Source organism: Protopterus annectens, chromosome 2.part0 (genome assembly GCF_019279795.1).
Source record: "Protopterus annectens isolate FY-2018-M chromosome 2.part0, PAN1.0, whole genome shotgun sequence".
In the NCBI taxonomy this organism is placed as follows: domain Eukaryota; kingdom Metazoa; phylum Chordata; order Ceratodontiformes; family Protopteridae; genus Protopterus; species Protopterus annectens.
In genome coordinates, this window is record NC_056728.1 from 193,120,624 (window position 1) to 193,140,900 (window position 20,277).

Below are 20,277 nucleotides of genomic sequence, written 5' to 3' on the forward strand. Positions count from 1 at the left end.
CAGGCCAGCAGTTCTGGAAACCAGAGGATCAAAAATAACATGTGATTCTGGCAATAAGTGTGTTTTATCACAAAAGGAGCTTACTTTTGAATTTTCAGTCTACAAAATCGACGAAGACTTCCAGCGGACTGGGGCAAGACCCAAATGCCCTATGAACACCAAAACATTCTATGGCAGTCAACAGAAACAACGGTAACCAAAAAGGTACTGTAGTAGGCAGTTCAAGCCCTAGCGGCTATGTTAACCATACAGCTAGTGTCTGGCAGGGTATTAACCAACTTGACAATTTTTTATCCAAAGAATTTGACTAACTCTACAAGTCAACCTGACAATCTGGTTGGGAATCATTGCACTGTTTTTGATGGAACTTTAAAAGATTTATCTGTTGGGTAAAATGTTGAATGCTATTAAAGGGGTGAAAATTGATAATGCATAAGTAATATCTTTAAACACTGTCCCTATGGGACTACGATTTTTTAAGGTGCCAATGGGGTTAGTGTTGGATGAACAGTCATTGATTTTAATTTGCTTTTTAATAAAATTTGGGTTTCACTACATGAAACTGCTCATTAAAAACGTTGACCAATATAATAATAATACAGCGTACCCTTGTAAGGAAGGGGATGTTAAAGGTAAAAAGGACAATGTAAAGTGTGCTATAAACACAGTACCTATGAACAATTATGAAGGTAATAAAGGTCAAAATTTTTCGAGAAGAGGGAAATATCAGGAACAGGCGGAATGGAGAAAGGATTGGAAGAGAAAAAAATACAGACAGAATTGGAATCAGACATATCGTGGCGATTCGAGATGGGGAGAGAGGTTGAGACAGTTGTAGAGCATGACGAATTTATGTGAGGCATTAGGTCCAGTTATTTTTGATGGAATAGTTAGCAGTTATAACAATTTTGAGATATACAACTATAATGGTTTAGTGGTTAAACAGGAACATTTCACCCTATTGTCTAAGGGTATGAAGTTTATACCTAAAACCAAATTTAATATTGTGGACACTATTTTAGAAATTAAGCTTTATCTTAGGAAATTAAATTTAGCTATGCACAATCTATTGTTCAAGGTGAATTAAAGAAAAAAAGTGCATATATTCCCACTCACCCACTCTAGTGTGGATGTCTTTGAAAAATCAGTGACATACGATATATATAAAATATATAAGGATATAAGGTCAAGGTGGTTTCATGACAACTTATCTGATGGTGAACGAGATATATTGGCACAGCTGATCAATGACCATGGTATAAGAATTATGAAACCAGACAAGGGAGAGGGCTGGTTATTTTTGATTCCCTTGAACATATTACTGAGATGTATAAAATTTTATATGAATCAGGGAATTATGAAATCGTGTCTATTAATGAAATTAATATAGGTTATAAACATAGTGACCTATGCCTTGACGAATTTTTGTTAGATAATCGTATCACCTTAGATACGTACAATTACTTAAAGGTTGAACATCCTATTCTGGCCACCATAGTAGGTATACCAAAAGTTCATAAATGTACTACTAAGCCACCTTTTCGCCCTATTGTTTCAGGTAGTCATTCAAAAATCTACCCCATAGGAAAACAAGAAAACAGGGCTTGGATGATTTTTTTTAATAGTTGAGGAAATACTCTAACCTGGAATGGGACAATATTAGTTTAATCATGGAACTCATGTCAATGGTTCTTGATTATAATTACATATGTTTTGAAGGGGAGTATTTCTGACAAACCAGGGGGCGGCTTGTGCCCCCATGTTCGCCAACTTGGTTATGTTAGAATGGGAGACCACTCACTTATTTAGTAGCAGTTATTACAAGTATGGGTCTTATTATTCCAGGTTCATGGATGATATTTTTATTTTATGGGACAAGTAGTCCTGATGGAATAGCTTATTTGGATACCTATATTTCCAACACTAGTAGTGGTTTTAAGTCCAGAATTTATAAAAGTACTTTTTCCAACAGTTACCTGGAATATTCCAGTAATCGTCCAAGGAATATGATGTGGAATATATTTAAAGGACAATATATTAGAGCTGCCCGTATGACGTCTATGTATAATGACATGACTGATGAAGTAAATTATATTACATCCATGTTTGTATCAAGGGGGAACCCAATAAGTATGCTGAATTATGTAGTAAGTGAATGGGGGAATAAATATCCCCCTTTATTTGGAAAGGAACTTGTTAAAAATTCAGTAGTTGGAAATAGTAATGCAACTCAATATAATAGAGCTTGCGTGTTGGAATATTCCCCATATGTAAATAGTATAAAAAATATACTAAGAAAGAACTAGAACATTCTAGTGGCTGATCAAGGAATAAGGAAGATTATAGGTGATATGCCAGTGTTTGTTCATAAAATGGGTGCAAACATTAAGAGAAAATTAGAGAATGGATCAATATCAAAAGTAAGAAGAGATCCAAATACACAAACTAGGCGTTGTGGTGGCTGTGGGCAATGTCATGCTATATTAGAGGCTGAAGGACTAGTCTTAAAAAATATCAATAGGAGAAGAATTAACTTCATATATGGTAAATGCAATTCAAAATACATTATATATTTAGCCAAATGTATGACGTACCCCAGCTACTACCATAGGCAAAAACACAGAGGCAACTCAAGAAAATAATCTACGCTCACTTATATAGTATAAGAAAGAGGGATACAAATAATGCCTTACATAGACACATAGTCAAATATGGAGAAACCCATATATTTAAATTTGCAATACTTGATCAAATTAGTTTAGGACTACGTGGGAGTAATTTTAAAGCACTTCTTGGTAAGAAGTAAATCAAGTGGCAAATATTAACTAATGCGGCAAGGGAGCCTGGACTTAACAAATATATTACTATAAAACCTATATTACAGTTACGTTAATTTATTAACTACACTAGTTTCCCTTATGTGGTTATGCTCACTGAGCACTATTTTATTGTTCAGTTGTCTTTCATACAAACATGATTACGTATTCACAGTATATGATGTAGGTATCATGGAGAGTTTTGGATACAACATTACATTAACGTAATTGGATTAGAATGAATTGATGTTATTATATATGTATATACATTGATAATTTTGTGTATTTTTATTGTACTTTTATTTTACATTTTGCACAGTTGTGGAAGTTTTTAGCAGGACTTAGTCAATTCATTTGATTTATTCATTAATATATACAATGTATGTAATATTTATATGATGTATTGTTTATATATATTTTGGTATATTATATAGGTAGGGTGAGTTCAGATGAACTATGTAGTGTTTTGTTACTGGCATAGGTTCACTTTAAATTTAAAGTATTCTGTGAACCTTTGGCACCAAAATGGGTTATTTAAATGCACATTCAAATGGTGTATTTTATTCTGATGAAGTCCACCTCAGTGTGTATGAAAGCGCTTAATGTTATGTGAGAATTTATGGTTCAACATTAAAGGTGATTGTTTTTACCCCTACTGGCATTGTGCTTGGTCTGAATCCGTTACACCTCAGTGTTCTTTTTGACTTTTGTGGAGTTCTTAAGTGAAATTTGCCTTCCACACCTAAACTTGCCCTTCCTGGATGACATGAATTAAACCAAAAAACAGTAGCAATAAAAAAGTAAATCCCAATGGGGCACTTACCTGAAAGCAGCATAACGGGCACAGGCAGCAGACCGACATACAAGTCAAGCATTCCGAATGGCAGCAGGTAGGTTCTGAGGACTGTATGTGTAGACATCATTTTTATGGCTGATGTTCCATATACTTGCAGTAGCTAAAAGCTGTTGTATACTCGTCAAACATCATGTCGTTTGGGGTGGAGGATCTCCCACATGTTAAGAATACTGCAACATTAGAATATTAGGACATCTCCAGTAATTCTCAGACTCATACAATAACACACACCTCTTTTCATTAAACCTGACTTTTACAGCTTTATTTACATTTATCTGAATTCAACCACATTAAAGTTTACCTACTTGGTCGTCATCTTCTACCACTACTAATGTCAGCTTGCTTTTCTTAAAATCCAGCCTTGTTATTTTAGGCCTAAAAAACAGCAAAGGTCATTAAGTAAGAGATATTGTAACACACAGGATGATAATTCACTGTTAAAATGCAAGTTATGCTAGTGAACTCTCAACTCATACCAAGACAAAATGCATCAAGGAAGACGTGCCTCTGTATGTTACATTACATGGACAGTGTAACTGTCTCTCTTAACAGATTATCAAGCTCCTTGTACCAAATTTCATATTTATAAAAAGAATAAACAAATGCCAACAGTTTTGTTTACAGGGCATTGCCATAATTTGTTGGAATCTAGATGTTGTATGAACACAAGACTATAAAACAGCATCTTAGCTCTACAGAGATGCCCAGCATGGTTTATGTACTGCCAGTCAGGCCAGTGATAGCCAACTGCAGCACTTGGGAACACTAAAGATAGCATAACAGACTAGTAAACAAGTCATTCATTCTACTTGAAAGTAGAACTCAAAGACTACAAATCAATTTTACGCAGGGATAGCAGCAAGCAGCACACCATGCAAAGGGAGTTAGAGTTTACTGGTGGCACACCAGTCTCATACGGGCCGTTACAAGCTTTAAGGCACAGTACTACACACTGAACTGTCTATTCTCTTACCTACGTATTTATACAGACAGCCTTGTTAAGACAATATCCATGTTACATGACTACTTTTTTTGTAGGGATGTCATTAGACTGCAATATAGGAGTGCAATGTATAAAGTAACCATACTATTGCAAGAAACATTACATATGTATGACTTGAGCAGAATAGTAATGTTGCTAAATGCACAAAATAATTCTGTATGTAAACAAATGATGTCATGGTTTAGGGTAAAGACGCATCGTAGTGTTCTACATAATCTGCAGAAAGTAATGAGGACCTTGTTTTGAGAAATATACATCCATAGGAGTAGATTACGGAATTTCATACTCCATATTACTTGCAAAATACATAGTTGGCTATATGTTCAATAACAGATAAATCTATTTCAGTAGTACTGGAAAGTACAGTTGTTTAAGAACTTACCATAACAGTACATGTCCTACTGATCACTGTTGCAATACTCTTTACAGACTGGCTGCAGCTCATGGACATTCAGCCAGGGTATCAATACTTTACCTTCCTAGGACGTACATCCAGATGATGACCTCCGCTCATTGGCATAGGGGTATAAAATCAGATGTACGTGCTTCAACCTCAGACTATCTCCAAATCAGCAGCAGCCAGAAAAGAACAGAGGAAGGAGACTGGTCAGCTAGGAGGAGTTTAGTTTGAAAAGGGTAATTCAAGTTCCACCTCAGAAAAGATGTAATATCCTGGGATAACAAGTGTGCATCTATGAGAGCAAGGCATAGTGTTTGCTCCAATAGGAAGAGAAAAGAAGAGAGGAGGGAAGAAGGTGGGAGGGAAGGAATACTCCAATAGTGACTCAGTAAGGACATAGTACAGTTATTTAAGAACTTAATATAATAAAGATCTTAAAAAACTGTACTATGTTCCTGACTGTGTCACTGTTGCAGTATTCTTACCAGATGGGTCATTACCAGAGCTGTAGTGAGAGAGAGAAGGGTGGAAAGCTTAAAATGAAGGAGAATACAGTGTCCAGGAGACCAGACAGAATTGTTCTAGCAAACTCTGACCTGAACTTGGAGAAGGCATCTACCTTGCAATGTTTTGTGAAAGTGTGAACAAATGACCAGGTAGCTCTTTCGAAAAAAATGTGATATCCAACCTCTTTTAGAGGGCACCTGATGAAGCCATTACTGGAGTGGAATGTGCTTTTGGTCACATTGGTAAAGTCTTTCCATGGTAAGAGTAGCAGAAGGAAATAGCCTTTAAGATCCAGGAAGCAATAGTCTGGAAACTGGTTGTCCTAACCTGAAGTCCAATAAGGAGACAAACAGCTAATCTGTTTTTCTGATAACCTTAGTTTTGTCCAGGTAAAACCACAATTATCTGTGAATGTCTAAGGAGTGCAAGATTCTTTTCCCCCCATTTTGGGGAATGGGGACAAAGGTAGACAGATTTATTGACTGACTGGGTTAGTTTGCTAACCACTTCTGGCATGAAAAAAGGATTGACCTGAGGCTTACCCTGTCTATGTGGGAGATGAGGAAGGGTGGAATAGCCATGACAGCATAGAGCTCTGAGACCCTGCGGGCTGAAGTCACGGCAAGGAGAAGCCCCATTTTCCAAGAATTTAAGAACAGCCGAAACAGCCACTTCAAAAGGGGTAAAGTGAGCTTTTCCAAAACAAAACTAAGGTCCCATGGAGGGGCAACAGGCTTCCTTTTGGGTTTAAGTTGTAAACCTCATCTCAGAAAAAGGCTTGACTTCTGTCCTGGGCATGAGAGGGGCATCCAAAGGTAGGAAAGAATTAATGACAGATAAGTGAGCCTTAATAGAGTAGGCCAACCTCGAATGTAACAAGTCAAACTACTGGAGTACTGTAGTGGAGTCTGAGAAAAGGGGATGGAGTTTGTGCTTAAGGCACCAGATTGAGAATCTCTTCCACTTTGCTGTGTATAACTTTCTGGTGTTAGGTTTACTGGTAGGACTTGGACAACCTCTTCAGAAAAGGTGCGTTTTGTAGGGATTAGAATGTTATCATCCAGAGGGTTAGAATGAGTGAGGTCAAATTTGGATGAGGAAGCTGCCCTTTCTGTTGAGTGATTACATATGGTTCTGGAGGGATTCTCCAGTAACTTCCCTTTGATAAGTGAAACAGAAGAGGGCACCAGTGATGTCTTGGCCAGAACAACGCCAGAAGCAGGAATTTTGGAGATTCCTTCGGGATGCTGAGTAGGAGCCTTGGGAGCACAGTCAGATGGCAGTACGTATAAAAGAATTTTCCTGTCCATTAGAAGGAATCTGTTCTCCACGCTAAAATTGATGGGTTTCTTATACGGAAAAGTGGGAGTAGATGCTTGGAGGAACTAAGCAGGTCTATCCGAGGAGTCCCCATCTGTGAGTTATGGATCTGAAAACCTAAGTTCAGACACTATTCGTGAGGGTCTTCCATGTCCCTGCGTAAAGAGTCTGCTAATACATTCTTCTTTTGGCTTTTCCCAGTTAGGGGTCTCCACAGCGGATCACCTGTCTGCTCATGACTGTCAGTGGAGTTTTACAGTATCGAGTTGCCAGTCCAGCACCCAGCCTTCCACAGAAGGCACACACATGCATGCCTAGGGCCAATTTAGAGTGTCCAATCCACCTACAGCATGTCTTTGGGATGTGGGAGGAAACCGAACCACCCGGAGGAAACCCACGTGACCCGAGGGAGGACATACAGACTCCGCACAGAAGGTACCCCATCCGAGGATCGAATCGGAAAACCTCTTTCTGCGAAGCGTCAACGCTAACCGCTGCACCACCACAGCTGCCCAGTCTGCTAATACATTCTAAAAAGAGAAAATATATGTTGTTGTAAGTATAAGACTCAGCTGAAAGGCTAGGTGCCAGAGCTCCTGTGCCAACCAGCAAAAGGTGGGGGTAGGATCTTGTGCCTCCCTGCCTGTTTATGTACCACATCACCATGATATTGTTAGTGTGCACCAGCAGATTGCCTGGATTCCAAAGATGTAAGAATGTCTGTAGGGCTTCTAGCAGTGCCCACATCTCCTTTACGTTGATGTGTTTGAGTACAGGGGCAGACCACTTCCCTTCCACTCTGTGGTTTCCCATCCAAGCCCCCATACCCTGTATGAAGCATCAGTAAACAAGACATGTTTGTGTGGGGCTGGAGTGAATGAATGACTGTGTTGAGCATAACCTGGTTGCTCCAATAAAGGTGTTCCTTCTTGATGCAAGGAAGAAGGGGAATATAGGTATCGAGAGGGTGAGAGTGCTGGGACCTTGCTGATTTCAGATACCATTGTATTTTCATCATGTGTAGTCTGGTAAAAGGGCAGCATGGGGATAGTGGCAGCCACGAGTCCCAGGATGCTAACAACTTGTCTGGCCAAGCAATGACCCTAGTTGGAAAGCACTATAAACTTGTTGGCTAAGGCGGTGACCTTCTCTTGAGGAATAGAGGTGTGCATGACAGACATGTCCAAGCTGCATCCCAGTGTTTGTTGGGTGGGAATGAGCTAGGATTTTTTGCAGTTGATGGTGAACACTGTCACAAAGGTGTTTGACAAAAGTGTCCGTGAATAAAGCCTGGAGTAGATCATCTGGGTAACGGAATATTTGCATGCCCTAGGTGCAGCAGAAAGCCAATATAGGGCCAGACACTGTGAAAACCCTTGGAGCTGTAGAAAGACCAAAGGGCAAACCTGTAAACTGAAAATGTGACGACCCAGTAAAGAACCTAAGAAATTTTCTGCAGAAAGGACAGATGGGAATATGAAGATAAGCATCCTTTAGGTCTAAGGATACTAAAAAAGCTTGAGGAAGAAAGAAGGGTAGAAGAGTTTGTAAAGACAGCATCTTGAAAGAGAGAATTCTCAGAAAGGTGTTTAGGGGTGGGAAGAAATCTACGACATGTCTGCACTGACCCCTTTTCTTTGGGCATAAAAGATCCTCAACAAAAATCTTTTTCTTATAAAGGATGAAGGGATCTCCCTCTACGGGTCCCTGAGCCAACAAATCTTGCATGACAGAGTCTAGCAGGTTTATCCAGTAGGGAGGAGGTGGGGGTATTCCATCAGGACATGGGTTGCTTTCCCAAGACATGGTATAACCCTCTATGATAAAGCCCAAGACTCATTTTGTCCAAGGTTATTGCTTCCCAAAATGTAAAAAAAAGAGTGCGCGTCTTTTTGATAGGTGTGTGGAGGAATTGGGTCTGGAGAGGGGGGTGGGTGGAATATAGTCACAGGGGTCAAACTACCAAACTGTGGCCTCCCAAAAGGAGCAGCCTGGAGTTTTACTAGGAATCTTTTCTTAGGAATTTTCATTTGCCTAACAGGTATTCTAGGATCTCTCTAGGCAAAGGAGGTAGATTTTGCTGGATAATTTCTATGGTACCAGAGAATTAAAGAAAGAAGAATCTGATGACAATCTTTTGTCTTGCCCTGCTCCTGCAAACACTTCAGAAAACTGTCAGCCTGTGAGCCAAAACAGAGGTCATTATCTAAGGGGGAAGTCTAGAATCTTTGACACGAAAGTTACTGGAATGGCTTGGCCTTACAACCATATACATCCTGATCATAGTTTCTGTCAGCTGAACTTGAAAAGGCATCTACAACCTAACTGCATTTTATACTGTTGCCTAGCCACTTCTGAAGCCCGGGCCACTAGAGGTTGCAAATGCTGTTCTGATTACGACTACCACCTGTCCCACTTGGGCAATTGTGTCCTGCGGGGGGAAAAAAAACTGAAAAATGGCAAATGTTCTAAGATTTTTAGGACAAAAAAAAATATTTCCTAAGTTTTCTTTAATAGTTGAATAAAATAGTTATTTTGTATTTGAAACACCTGTTATATGAAATAGCAAGTATGTTATAAGAATGAGGTTTTACTTGAGCAAAAAAGTGAAGCTCTCCACTTTGCACTGGCCGTGGGTATGTATTTTTTTGTCCTGCAAAATCTCACATTTCTATAAAAAATGACCCACTCTGGGCATCTGAAAAGGTGGCAACCCTAGTTTTGATTCCAGTGTCTGGGGCTCTGTGATGGTTATGCTTAAGGAGTACACTGCAGAGAGTAAATATTTGGTTACTTGAGTTTGGTAGTTTATAGCCCTCAAAGCTAAAGTGGAGAAAGTACACTTTCTTACCCCATCTGTCCATTACTAGACTACTCTTGTTGTTGGGGAGAACATTACTGTCAGGGAGCAGCTTGGAAGATTTGTCCAAGCCCTGCAGCTGGGTTTGCCACAGGGCTTTTGTAAAGGTACTTTAGTTCATCAGGAATTTTGCAGAACTTGTCTGGTCTTTTTGGAGCAGGAAGGTGAGAATCAGGTGCAGAAGAGTTTGTCTGAAATATGTCTAAGTAAGCAGATAGCCTTGGAATGACTAGAGGAGAAGTAGGAGTGCCCATCTCCAACAAGTTGAAGCATCTCTTTTGCACCACAGACTCTGTTTGGACTACCATTAAAAATGCTTCATCATGCTTTGCAAGGTTTACCCAAAGGAGGCCTCTTCTAAGTGGGAGTCTGGAGACAGGGAGTTTCCCTCATTTGAGGAAATCTGTTCAGGACAGTGCAACTGGGAAGAGTAGTCAAGACAGTGGTCACAATCCACCTTTGGCTCTTCACTAGTGGAGTCCAAAGCCTCTTTCTGTGGAGTGGCCTGAGAAGTCTGGGTCACAAAGGAAGGAGGCTTCAGGGACACGATTGCCTTGAACAGCTCCTGAGAAAAATCAAACCATTCTATCTCCCCGGATGCAGAAGGGGACGCTGAGTGCTTAAGTTTTTTTTTTTCTTCTTCTTAGGGGAAACATCTGCCTGTATCAGCTTAGGAGGTTCTGAGCTTTGGCACATATCTATGAGAGTAACAGGAACCCCTTTCCAAACAAGATCAGGGACTCCTTGAGGGTCCTCTGACATAAGTCACAGTTTATCAGAGGACTTAGCAGTCTGAAAGGCCTCAGGAGCAGCACTGGCTTCCTTTGGGGTCACAGTAGTGGGCAAGTAAGAAGAGGAGTGGTGTACTGCGGGTACATCCAATTCTGAGACAAATTGGAGATTCTTCTCTAGGTCTTTCAAGTTTTTTCTTAGGCATGAGGCCAATGTCTGGGTTTTCCAACATGCTGGAGTGAGAAGTATTTCAGACATTGGGTCTTGAGTAAGGTATTACGTGTGGGTAGCCTAGAGTGTAGGGTTTTAGGAACAAACAGATGGAGGAGGTTTTATAGTCCTGTTCGGGGCCTAGACAGAACAAGCATTTAGTGTGCAACTCTTTGTATGGGATTTATCTACCACACTCACACTTACCCTCTTAGCAGTTTAGAAAGGAAGGATCCCCAACAGGGCACGTATCTGATCTGACAAGCAAAGGTACGGTACCAAGCGACCAGAAGATCACAGTCCTTTGGATGCAACAACCTGCATTCAAGCTGGCAGGGAGACAGTCTAAGGATCTCGCATATACAACCAATTTTACATCGCTATGTCAACAAGTTGAAGTCTTTATTTGGATGTACATCCTAGGAAGGTAAAGCTTTGGTACCCTGGCCAGACAACAGTGAGCTACAACCAGTCTGTTCATAGGTTCGTACTAGGCTATCTGCCCAAGGGCATTTACAAGCCTAGCCCATAGTTATTTGGCTTTCGCCACCCCTTTAGTTTGAATAAAACTATGCCTATTATTTTGCTGTGCCTCTGTCAAGCAGTGACACTGAAGTAATCCCTGGGGTATATCTGCAATCCCCCATCCATTGGTCAAGATTCCTCTTGAACAAGGCCAGCGAGGTGCTCTGCCTCACATGTACCGGGATTTTGTTCCACAGCATAGGGAGTCTCTGGGTGATGAATCTGTCCCTCCAGCACGTTCTATTAATAACCGTGTCAAGGTTTAAGTCTCCCGCCCTTGTGGTTCTGAGGGATCTAGATTTTTGAGGTGAAGCATATTCATCAAATCAGGGTTTGACATGGCCTTATATGTCAGGCACAGGTCACCTCTGAGCAAGCGGTATGAGACTGAATAGAGCTGGAGTTCTTTCAGTCGGGCAGCATAAGACATATTTTGAGACCCTTTATCCTTTTGGTGAGGAACTTTTGGGGCCTTTCCAGCTGCTGCAGGTGTCGGGTCAGATACATTCCGAATGGGGCATTGTACTCAATCATAGGTCTAATGAGTGATGAGTACAGGGGACGATGACCTCCCTTGATCTAGATGTGAATCCCTTCATGATCAGGTGGGCAATGTAGAAGGTTTTCCTAACTACTTTAGCAACATGAGTGTCAAGCGAAAGGCTACTGTCAACCTGGGTCCCCAGATCCCTGATGACTTCTTCTGTGCTCAGTGGATTGCCACCTATATGGTAGCTAGGGGTAACCTTGTTTTTCCCGAAGGGTATGACTATGCATTTCTTGGCATTTAACTTTAGGCCATGGCTCTGGCACCAGTTATCCGTTTCTGTGAGGCCCTTCTGAAGGATATCTGTGTCAGATGTGTTTTCGACTATGGCCCAGTTTGCAGTCATCTGCAAACTTTGTCAGCCATAACCCTCCTGTGTTTGCTTGTACTTCAGAAAGTAGATGCCGAACAAGAGTGGACCCAGGACTGATCCCTGTGGGACACCACTTGTGACAGGCTTTGAGTCTGACATGGCTCCAGCAACTCTGACCCTGTGGGTTCTGTCACTTAGCCAGTTTGCGACCCATCTTGTGATGTATGGGTTTACATTCGAGCTGATGAGTTTTTGATGATACCTGAGTGGGGTATTGTGTCGAAGGCCTTTGCCAGGTCAAGGTAGGCTGTATGGACTGCCTTTCCTCATCAATGGCCTTGGTGACTGTCTCGAAAAAGTCAACCAAGTTTAAAAGGCATGATCTGCCTTTGACAAAGCCAAACTGGGTTGGATCCAAAGTCTGCAAGTTCCTATGTCTTTATTTATGAGTTCCATTATGATCCTCTCCATGGCTTTGCAGATAAGGCTTGTCAAGCTAATGGGACGGTAATTTCCAGGGTCGGTGGAGGCACCGCCCTTGTGAAGTGGGACCACAGTCGCCATGCGCCACTCCTTGGGTGCGTATCCTGAGGTGAGGCTAAGATTAAACAGCTGTCCTAACTGCGGGTTTAATTCCTCATTGAGTTCGTGGAGCACACAGCCGGGGACACCATCCGGTCCCATGGATGCTGTGTTTTTTGCTTTGGACACAGCAGTTCTCACCTGGCTCTTGCAGATGTTTGGGGGCTACAATCCTCTGGTATAGATATCTCTCCTTTTGGGGAGGGGAGAAGTTTGCACTGAACCTGTCAGCCAGTATGTTGGCAATGTGTGTAGGTTCAGTAATCTTCACATCATTTTGAACTAATTCTGAGCATATCTGGGAGTTTCCTCCTAGGTTTCTAACATAGCTAAAGAAGGCCTTATGATTGTCTTTTGAGTCCTTGGCGATTTTTCTCTCAAAATTTGCCTTGGATGATTTTATGAGAGCTCTTAGATTTTTACTTATAATGATCAAAGGTGTCTTACCTTTCAAGGATTTTGCTCTATCTTGTAGTAGCTTCCTCCTTTTGTTGTAGAGCTTGTTTATGGCTGGGGTCCACCAGACTGGACGCTTGCCTTTGGTACAAAGAGTCTTAGTTTTGTTTGGGATTGCCTGATCCATGCAGTCCTATAGGTGCTGGTAGAAGGCATTTGTAAGTGATTCAGCGGTTTGAGTAATGTTTACCACTGGCTCAGGGGCCTTAAAGGAGACCACATTAGTTTTTAGAAGTGTAAAGTCGGCTTTTGAGAAGTTTTTCACTGTGGTCTTTTTTATTTCAGGTGGGGGCGGGATGAGGACCTCCAGCGAGATTAGTTTATGATCCGATCTCACCAGTGAGGGGTATACTTCCGGTGTTGAACATTTTGATCCCATGTTCTTGATGATGAGATCAAGTATGTTTTCTCCTCTTGTGGGGATGGTGACTAGTTGTTCCATGGCATTTGAGTTTATGAACTCCAGGAACCTTTGGGCTAGAGTGTTTGGGCTTGAGTAGTGTTCCCAGTCTATATTAGGGTAGTTGAAGTCACCTAGTATGATGGTGTTTGGAGATACATTTATCCCCTCCATTGTTTTCAGGAAGGCCATGTGAGGTTCCTGAGTTTGAGAGGGTGGCCTGTAACATGCTACAAATTGCAGAGCAGTCTTGCCTATGGTTAATTGCACCTGGATGGTCTCCGATGCATCGTGCGTTGCCACCAACCTTGAGGTGTGGGTGTCCTTTATGAATATGGACACCCCTCCTTTCTTGGTGTTGTCCGGATTTTGGGGCGGAACGCATGATATGAGGTGAAACCTGCTAGTGCTGGAGTGCTCTCAGGAGCCTTGAACCAGGTTTCTGTCACAGCACAGACATCAATGTTCTCCATACTGAGAAGGGCCTCGAGTGCGTGCATCTTGAGATTGAGACTTCTGGCATTGAGCAGCATTACCCTTAGCTTTTTTACTTTTTTGTGTTCTAGGGTGGTAGGTTTAGAATTTGAGCCTTGCCTAAAAAAGGCACTATGGGTGTGGCAAGTGCCTTTGCCAATATCCGGAAGCCTAGGGGTGACAGGTGCAAGCCGTCCCTTGCGAAGCAGCGTGGCTTGTCCAGCATGTCATCCCAGGCAGACAGACATTGGATCCCCTTTGAATGACACCAGAATTTAAGCCAATTATTAAAGCTGATCATCTTATCACTGTATTGTGGCATCATTCTAGGTGAAGGTAGGATACTGCTCAAGGTCAGGGTCATACCTGCCTGGGCTACATAATCAGAGAGCTCCTCAATGTCTCTTTTCATGTAGTCCAAGGAGGTACGTCTCAGGTCGTTGACACCAGCATGGACAATGACTGAGTCGTACTTGTACCTGCTGTTGAGAGACCCGAGTGCTTGTGTTATGTGGCGGATTCTAGCGCCCGACAGGCAGCTTACTGTGACCTTCTCCTTACTCAGTCTGGTGAGCGGGACGTCAGTGTGTCTGACTATGGAGTCACCTATGACAAGTATGTTTGGTGTTGTATTTGGCCTTAAGGGCAGTGACTGCTTTGCACACTGATTTTGTTGTTTATGTGTTGTTTGTGTGGTGTATTGAGTTTGCAGTTGCTTGGGTGTCTGCTTTGGAGGCCTCTGCTGTTTAGGTAAATTTTTACTCAGAGCCTCCGAGTATGTCTTAGTGTGTTTATGTGTTTGATTCAGTGGTGTGGTTGAGTTATGTGAGACTGGTATTGTGGTGTGTGTAGTTGCCTTCTCCTCCTGCCTGGTCTTGCCAGTCCTGAGTTGAGAGAGCTCAGCCTCCAGTCTGGCTAAATAGCTGCATCTCTCACAAGTGTTAGTGTTACGTGGGAGGAGGAGAGGGTTGTCCGTGTACATGAGACAATTGTAACATTGTCTCAGAATTCCCAGATTCACCAACTGGGCAGGAGAGGACGCCAGCATCTGACCCTTCGACATGCTAGAAAGAATTATGAGTTGGTATGAGACAGAAAAGTAGTGGGCTTAGCAGGAAGTGGGCACTCCTGGGGGGTTTTGCTAGTGAGAGATTTGTATAATATAGGAGTGCTTGACCTGCAAAGAGAATGCTTATAAGACAAGGGATATGCTTATAAGACAAGTGCTGAGCTTTTTGAGAAGAAAAAGCTATTTGGAACAAGTGCTGCACTTTTTAGTGTAGGTGTAAACTGTTTAGGTTCTTAACAGAGCAGTTCTAAGGGAAAAATTGAAGAACAGACTTTCTGGAGCCAGAAAGAGTTTAACCTTGTTTAACCGGCGCTGCCCGATGCTGCTCTAGTGGCAACTCCGTGTTAAAGCGTGCTTGATAGCAGGGGCTGGAAAGAAGCAGGAATAGACCCAGAAGAGAAAATAAAACTACAGTTTCAAGTAAGTAACCACCTCTACGGGGGGGCAGGGAAGCTGCTCAATGTTAGTCACTGCCACTGATCAACAGAGAGACCCTCCTCCAGCCCAAGCAAAAATGGCCTCACAGAAACTTTCAAACAGTTCAGGAACAGCAAGCCTGTAACTGAACTTTTTTAACTCTCAGAAAAGTGGGAAAAAAGCAAGATTTTTTTTTTTGTTTGTTTTTTACAGAGATAGCAGAGGTTCACAAGTAATATCAAGTTATAACAGTGCAGTAAATGACCCCACACAAGAGTGCTAGGTCAAGGACAGAAAATATGCAAGTTTTAAGAAAAAGCCGATTTAAAATTAAGTGCAAACAGGAATTTCAGCAAACAGCTTTTGGTTGTGCTCTAAATACAGCTACTAATACAGAAATCAAGTTTAACAAGCCAGAAAATGCTCAAGCTAGGCAGCTATGCAGAAAAACTTAGCAAATAAACAGAGAAAAATACTTAAAATCTCAAAAGTGGCTCCCTCTTCTCTCAGTGTTTTTTCCTCTTGGAGGGTGCTTCACCAACAGCCAACAAGCCTGAAAAGACGCCCAAACCACGAGGCAACTGGGTTTTAAGAGAGGAAGATGAAGGAGTTATGGAAATGACCCCTAGTGGCCAATAAAACTACAGTTTCAAGTCAGTAACCACCTCTACGGGGGCAGGGAAGCTGCTCAATGTTAGTCACTGCCACTGATCAACAGAGAGACCCTCCTCCAGCCCAAGCAAAAATGGCCTCTCAGAAACTTTCAAACAGTTCAGGAACAGCAAGCCTGTAACTGAACTTTTTTAACTCTCAGAAAAGTGGGAAAAAAGCAAGATTTTTTTTTTTTTGTTTTTTACAGAGATAGCAGAGAGAGTGCTGCAGCAGTGACTCTTCCAAAATATCAAAATTTACCTATTTACCATAATAGATGTGCATAATCTACATTCATCCACTTCAGCATTATGGCTAGCTACCACAGCCATTCATCCGCTCAGCATATGCAAACTTTCCCAGGCTCAAACTCCTTTCCTACTCCCACAATAGTCTGCTTCTCATCTGTAAAGTGCTTTAGAATAATTGGCACTGCTAAACAAACACACATATGCAAATCATATAACCAGCCCCTCCCCCTTTACATCCAATCCAGGTTCCAACCACTAAGGGGTGGCAGAATGGGGGGATGCTGAAGTGGATGGAGATGGATCCTTATGCACTACTATTAAACATATAAAGTTACATGGCTCAGTTAGTCAACTCCCACTTATAGGACACAGCCCCCAGCTCTTCCTCTTGGGTGACACCTTGACTGAGTACCTTGATGGCTATAGACTCTAAGGCAGATCTAAACATGGAAAACACATGAAGTTTATAGTGCCTTGCAAAAACATGCACAGAAGTCTACTTCACAGCTGCACAAGTATCACTCACAGATGCATCATTAAAGAAGGCTTGAGGGTGGCCACTGCTCCAACAGGAAGTACTTGAGGCTTGCTACGGAAATCTGTTACATTTTAGGAGTCAATATAAAATGGGTTCCTATCAGATAGTCGAACTTCTGCAAGTTCGAACCTCATATGGTTGAGACCATAAGTTCGAATTTGCAGAGGTTCGAGCACTTCAATGGAAATCTCCATAAGGGGAGGTTTCCGTTTTGTTCAATGTGGTGCGATCTCAGAGTTGGTATATTTAAGTAGCAGGGGGCAGTCGAAATTTTTTAACTTTGAACAAGATGGTTCCGCCACTCCGTGTTCGAAGTTATTAAACTTAGACTATGTGATATAGACCCTATAAAATGCATCCAGAATGTCACCTACACAGTGTAACTTTAGATACCTTCTGGCCCCCATTCAGTTGTTACATACAACACAAAGTTGCTTGTATCTTCTAATCTGTTTTGTCCAAAAAGAAGCAGAGTTGCCCTATGTACATCAAAAACAATTCAACATATACCATCCTCCTTTTTAAGAGTACTGAGAAAATATAGAAAGACATGCTAATAGACTGACTTAAATTTGTCTCTGTGGCTGTCTCAGGCATGGAATATGGGTTTATTTTCAAGGACATTCTGTTAACATAGAAAAAAAATCAGATACAGGGATTTGGAACTCAAAGCCCGAAACTCAGAAACCCTTCATGCAACAAGGTCTTCCAGGCTAAGAATTTGATGTCCACCTTAGAGGCTGGTTCAAAAGGAGACAGGTTAACTTTGATAACATGAAGCAAACATTACATGGAGGTACTAGTTCTTTTAGTGGGGGGGTCTTGACAAAAAGGTTCCTCTCAGAAAGGCTTTGTCTATTTTAAGTAGGTCAATGAGAAATGATTTAGACTTTTGTGAAAGCTAGAAACTGCTGCTAAATGTACTTACAACAAAGAGTAATTCAGGCTACAATCAACAATGTGGGACAAGTAATCCAATACAGCTGGAGCTGGAGTTGGAGTTGTGAAGGGATCCAACTTCTGAGAAGATCCCCAAAATGAAAACACTGACCAATGCTGTTATTCATCTACCTGGCTAAATGTCTCTGGGCAGAAAAAAAACTTTGGACTAACCTTCTGGATCATGTTTTTGCTGTCATTAATGAGTTTGCACATTTCAATACAACTATTACCTATACTGTTATAAAGCCACCCAAGATGGGTAGGACAAGATAGCCAGATAAGACTAAACATTAGTCCAATGAAGAAGATAATGGAATCAGTTCCAGTATTACCAAATAAACTCTTACGGAGAAAAGCAAACAAAAACATGCAGAAATGACACCAGAAGATTAGACCTTCATGTCTGAAGGTGTCTAGTGTACTACTGGGGAAAAGACAAGGAAGTTACAGCACTGACTGTCAAAGACCAAAAGGACATCTACTAAATAAGCTTCTTAGGTCATGCCGCAGTGGTGCAGCGGTGGCGTTGTTGCCTCACAGCAAGAGGTTCTCCCGTTAGATTCTCGGCAGGAGTGCGGGGAGTGCCTTCTGTGTGGAGTCTGCATGTCCTCCCCGTGGTTGGGTGGCGTTCAAAAGACATGCGTAAATGGGCGTGCCTTCGTTGAAGGTTGGACGTCGAGCTGGCACCTCGGCATTCGTGAAAATCTACTGCCAATCATTAGCGGTCCGGAGTTCCGCTGTGGCAACCCCTAACTGGGAAAAGCCGAAAGACAAACAACAACAGAGGCATAAAGAAAGTCTTGCTGCAAAAAAGTAGAAATGAAGAATGTATATAATAGCAGATGCCTGGGAATATCATGCTTGCTGTAGTTCTAACAACTGAGACTTCATATGCAAACACCTTGATGCCCAGTCTGACAGTGTTCAGCATCCTTCCTCACCCAGGTGTGGCAGACACCAACCACTTTGGGACATCACAAGTATACAACCAACATACACTCGCATCGTATTAGAGTATTCAGGCCCAAGGACCAAGGCCAAGCACAGTGAGCTCTAAAAGTTCAGGCCCTGGGAAGACTATGAGAAGAGCAGGAGAGATCCTCTTTTACAACCATAAACGAGACAAAGGAATACTAGCCCCCCCACCCAAATTCTACATGAGAGAGCAGACCGAAGGCCATGAAAGGAGAAGGAAAAAGAAAAATTACCCAAAAAGGATAAGGTATCAAAGCCTACCTCACAATGACCACAGTGAAAGAGAGGATGGTGAAAGGAAAACAGTAGTGGAACAGTGATCAACTCATACAACTACTATTCTGGTAAGCTCTTATGCAATTGTACTAAGTCTGTCTGGACCACTGCTGCAGTAACCCTGACTGCAGAGATCATTCAAAAAACTATATTAAGAAAGGGAGGCAGATGGAATGAAGTGCTTGGCCACAGCAAACCTAGATGCTGCCCTGAAAGACGTGCTCATTTTATAATGCTTTAAAAAGTGTAGAGAAATAGCTGTTGCCAAAATAGCAGGTGTACTGAAAAAGGCTTAAGTGGCATAGCAGCCATGCCCCTAGTATTATGTGCTCTCTCAGTTCTGTTTATTTTTACCCTGGAAGGAATGGCTTAACATGATGCAGTTAGAGAAACCTTTTAGAAATTGTTTCTTTTAACACTGCTCTTCCTTCTATTCCTATGGCAAGACTGACAAGTACTGGATGGGACTTCTGCTGCTGGTCACATGCAAACAGTATGTCAGTTGCCAACATGCAAACCAGGAAAAGCAGTACTCTTTCTCCAATTCAGTGGTTGCAAAACATGACAGGCTACATGCCTTGACACAGAACAATTCTGTCATTACCATAGGCATAAAAGAAGGGATTTGCTCACAGGCTCAAAACTGTGGAAAAGCAGAAATAATCACTTAAACATAACAGCTTTAATTTCTGACACATTCGTAGCTGTGGTGATGGGCAACAGGAAAACGGTTTTATATATCAACAAGGAAAAGGCTGTGGTTACAGCCTGCAAATATGAATGAAGGAAACAGTTTAGGTCTTCTTTCTGGTGGTCTCAAATACAATACACCTTTTAAGAACTCTCTGAGAGGCAACATACATGCCAAGGGTGGGGCCATGGCATGCAGGCTGAAAAGGCCAAAAGGTGCACTTGGATGAAAGCACACTCCAGTCTTGCACTGAAAAGCTTACTTAAGTACTGGAATATCACGGACAATAATGCAATGCTATGACCCTGATTCCTTCCATGGCACCCAGAAGGAAAACTATCCATTTGGATAAGTAAGATTTTCTAATGATACACTTTCTAGCACCGTTAAGTATATCTGGCACATCTTCTGTGAACTGGTGCCCAACAAGTAAAATAATTATATCATGCAGGGAAGGAACTAATAT

The 20,277-nt window shown here is 41.8% G+C and overlaps 1 protein-coding gene across 1 annotated transcript in view; it reads right to left on the minus strand.

The window, feature by feature from the left end:
• Positions 1-20,277, minus strand: part of EPB41L5 (erythrocyte membrane protein band 4.1 like 5) — a gene marked incomplete in the record, with an annotated part of 2,576,260 nt that overhangs the window by 1,640,286 nt on the left and 915,697 nt on the right. The window contains 1 exon segment of the mRNA XM_044060661.1: positions 3,978-4,047. Coding sequence (XP_043916596.1) covers positions 3,978-4,047 — 70 coding nt within the window.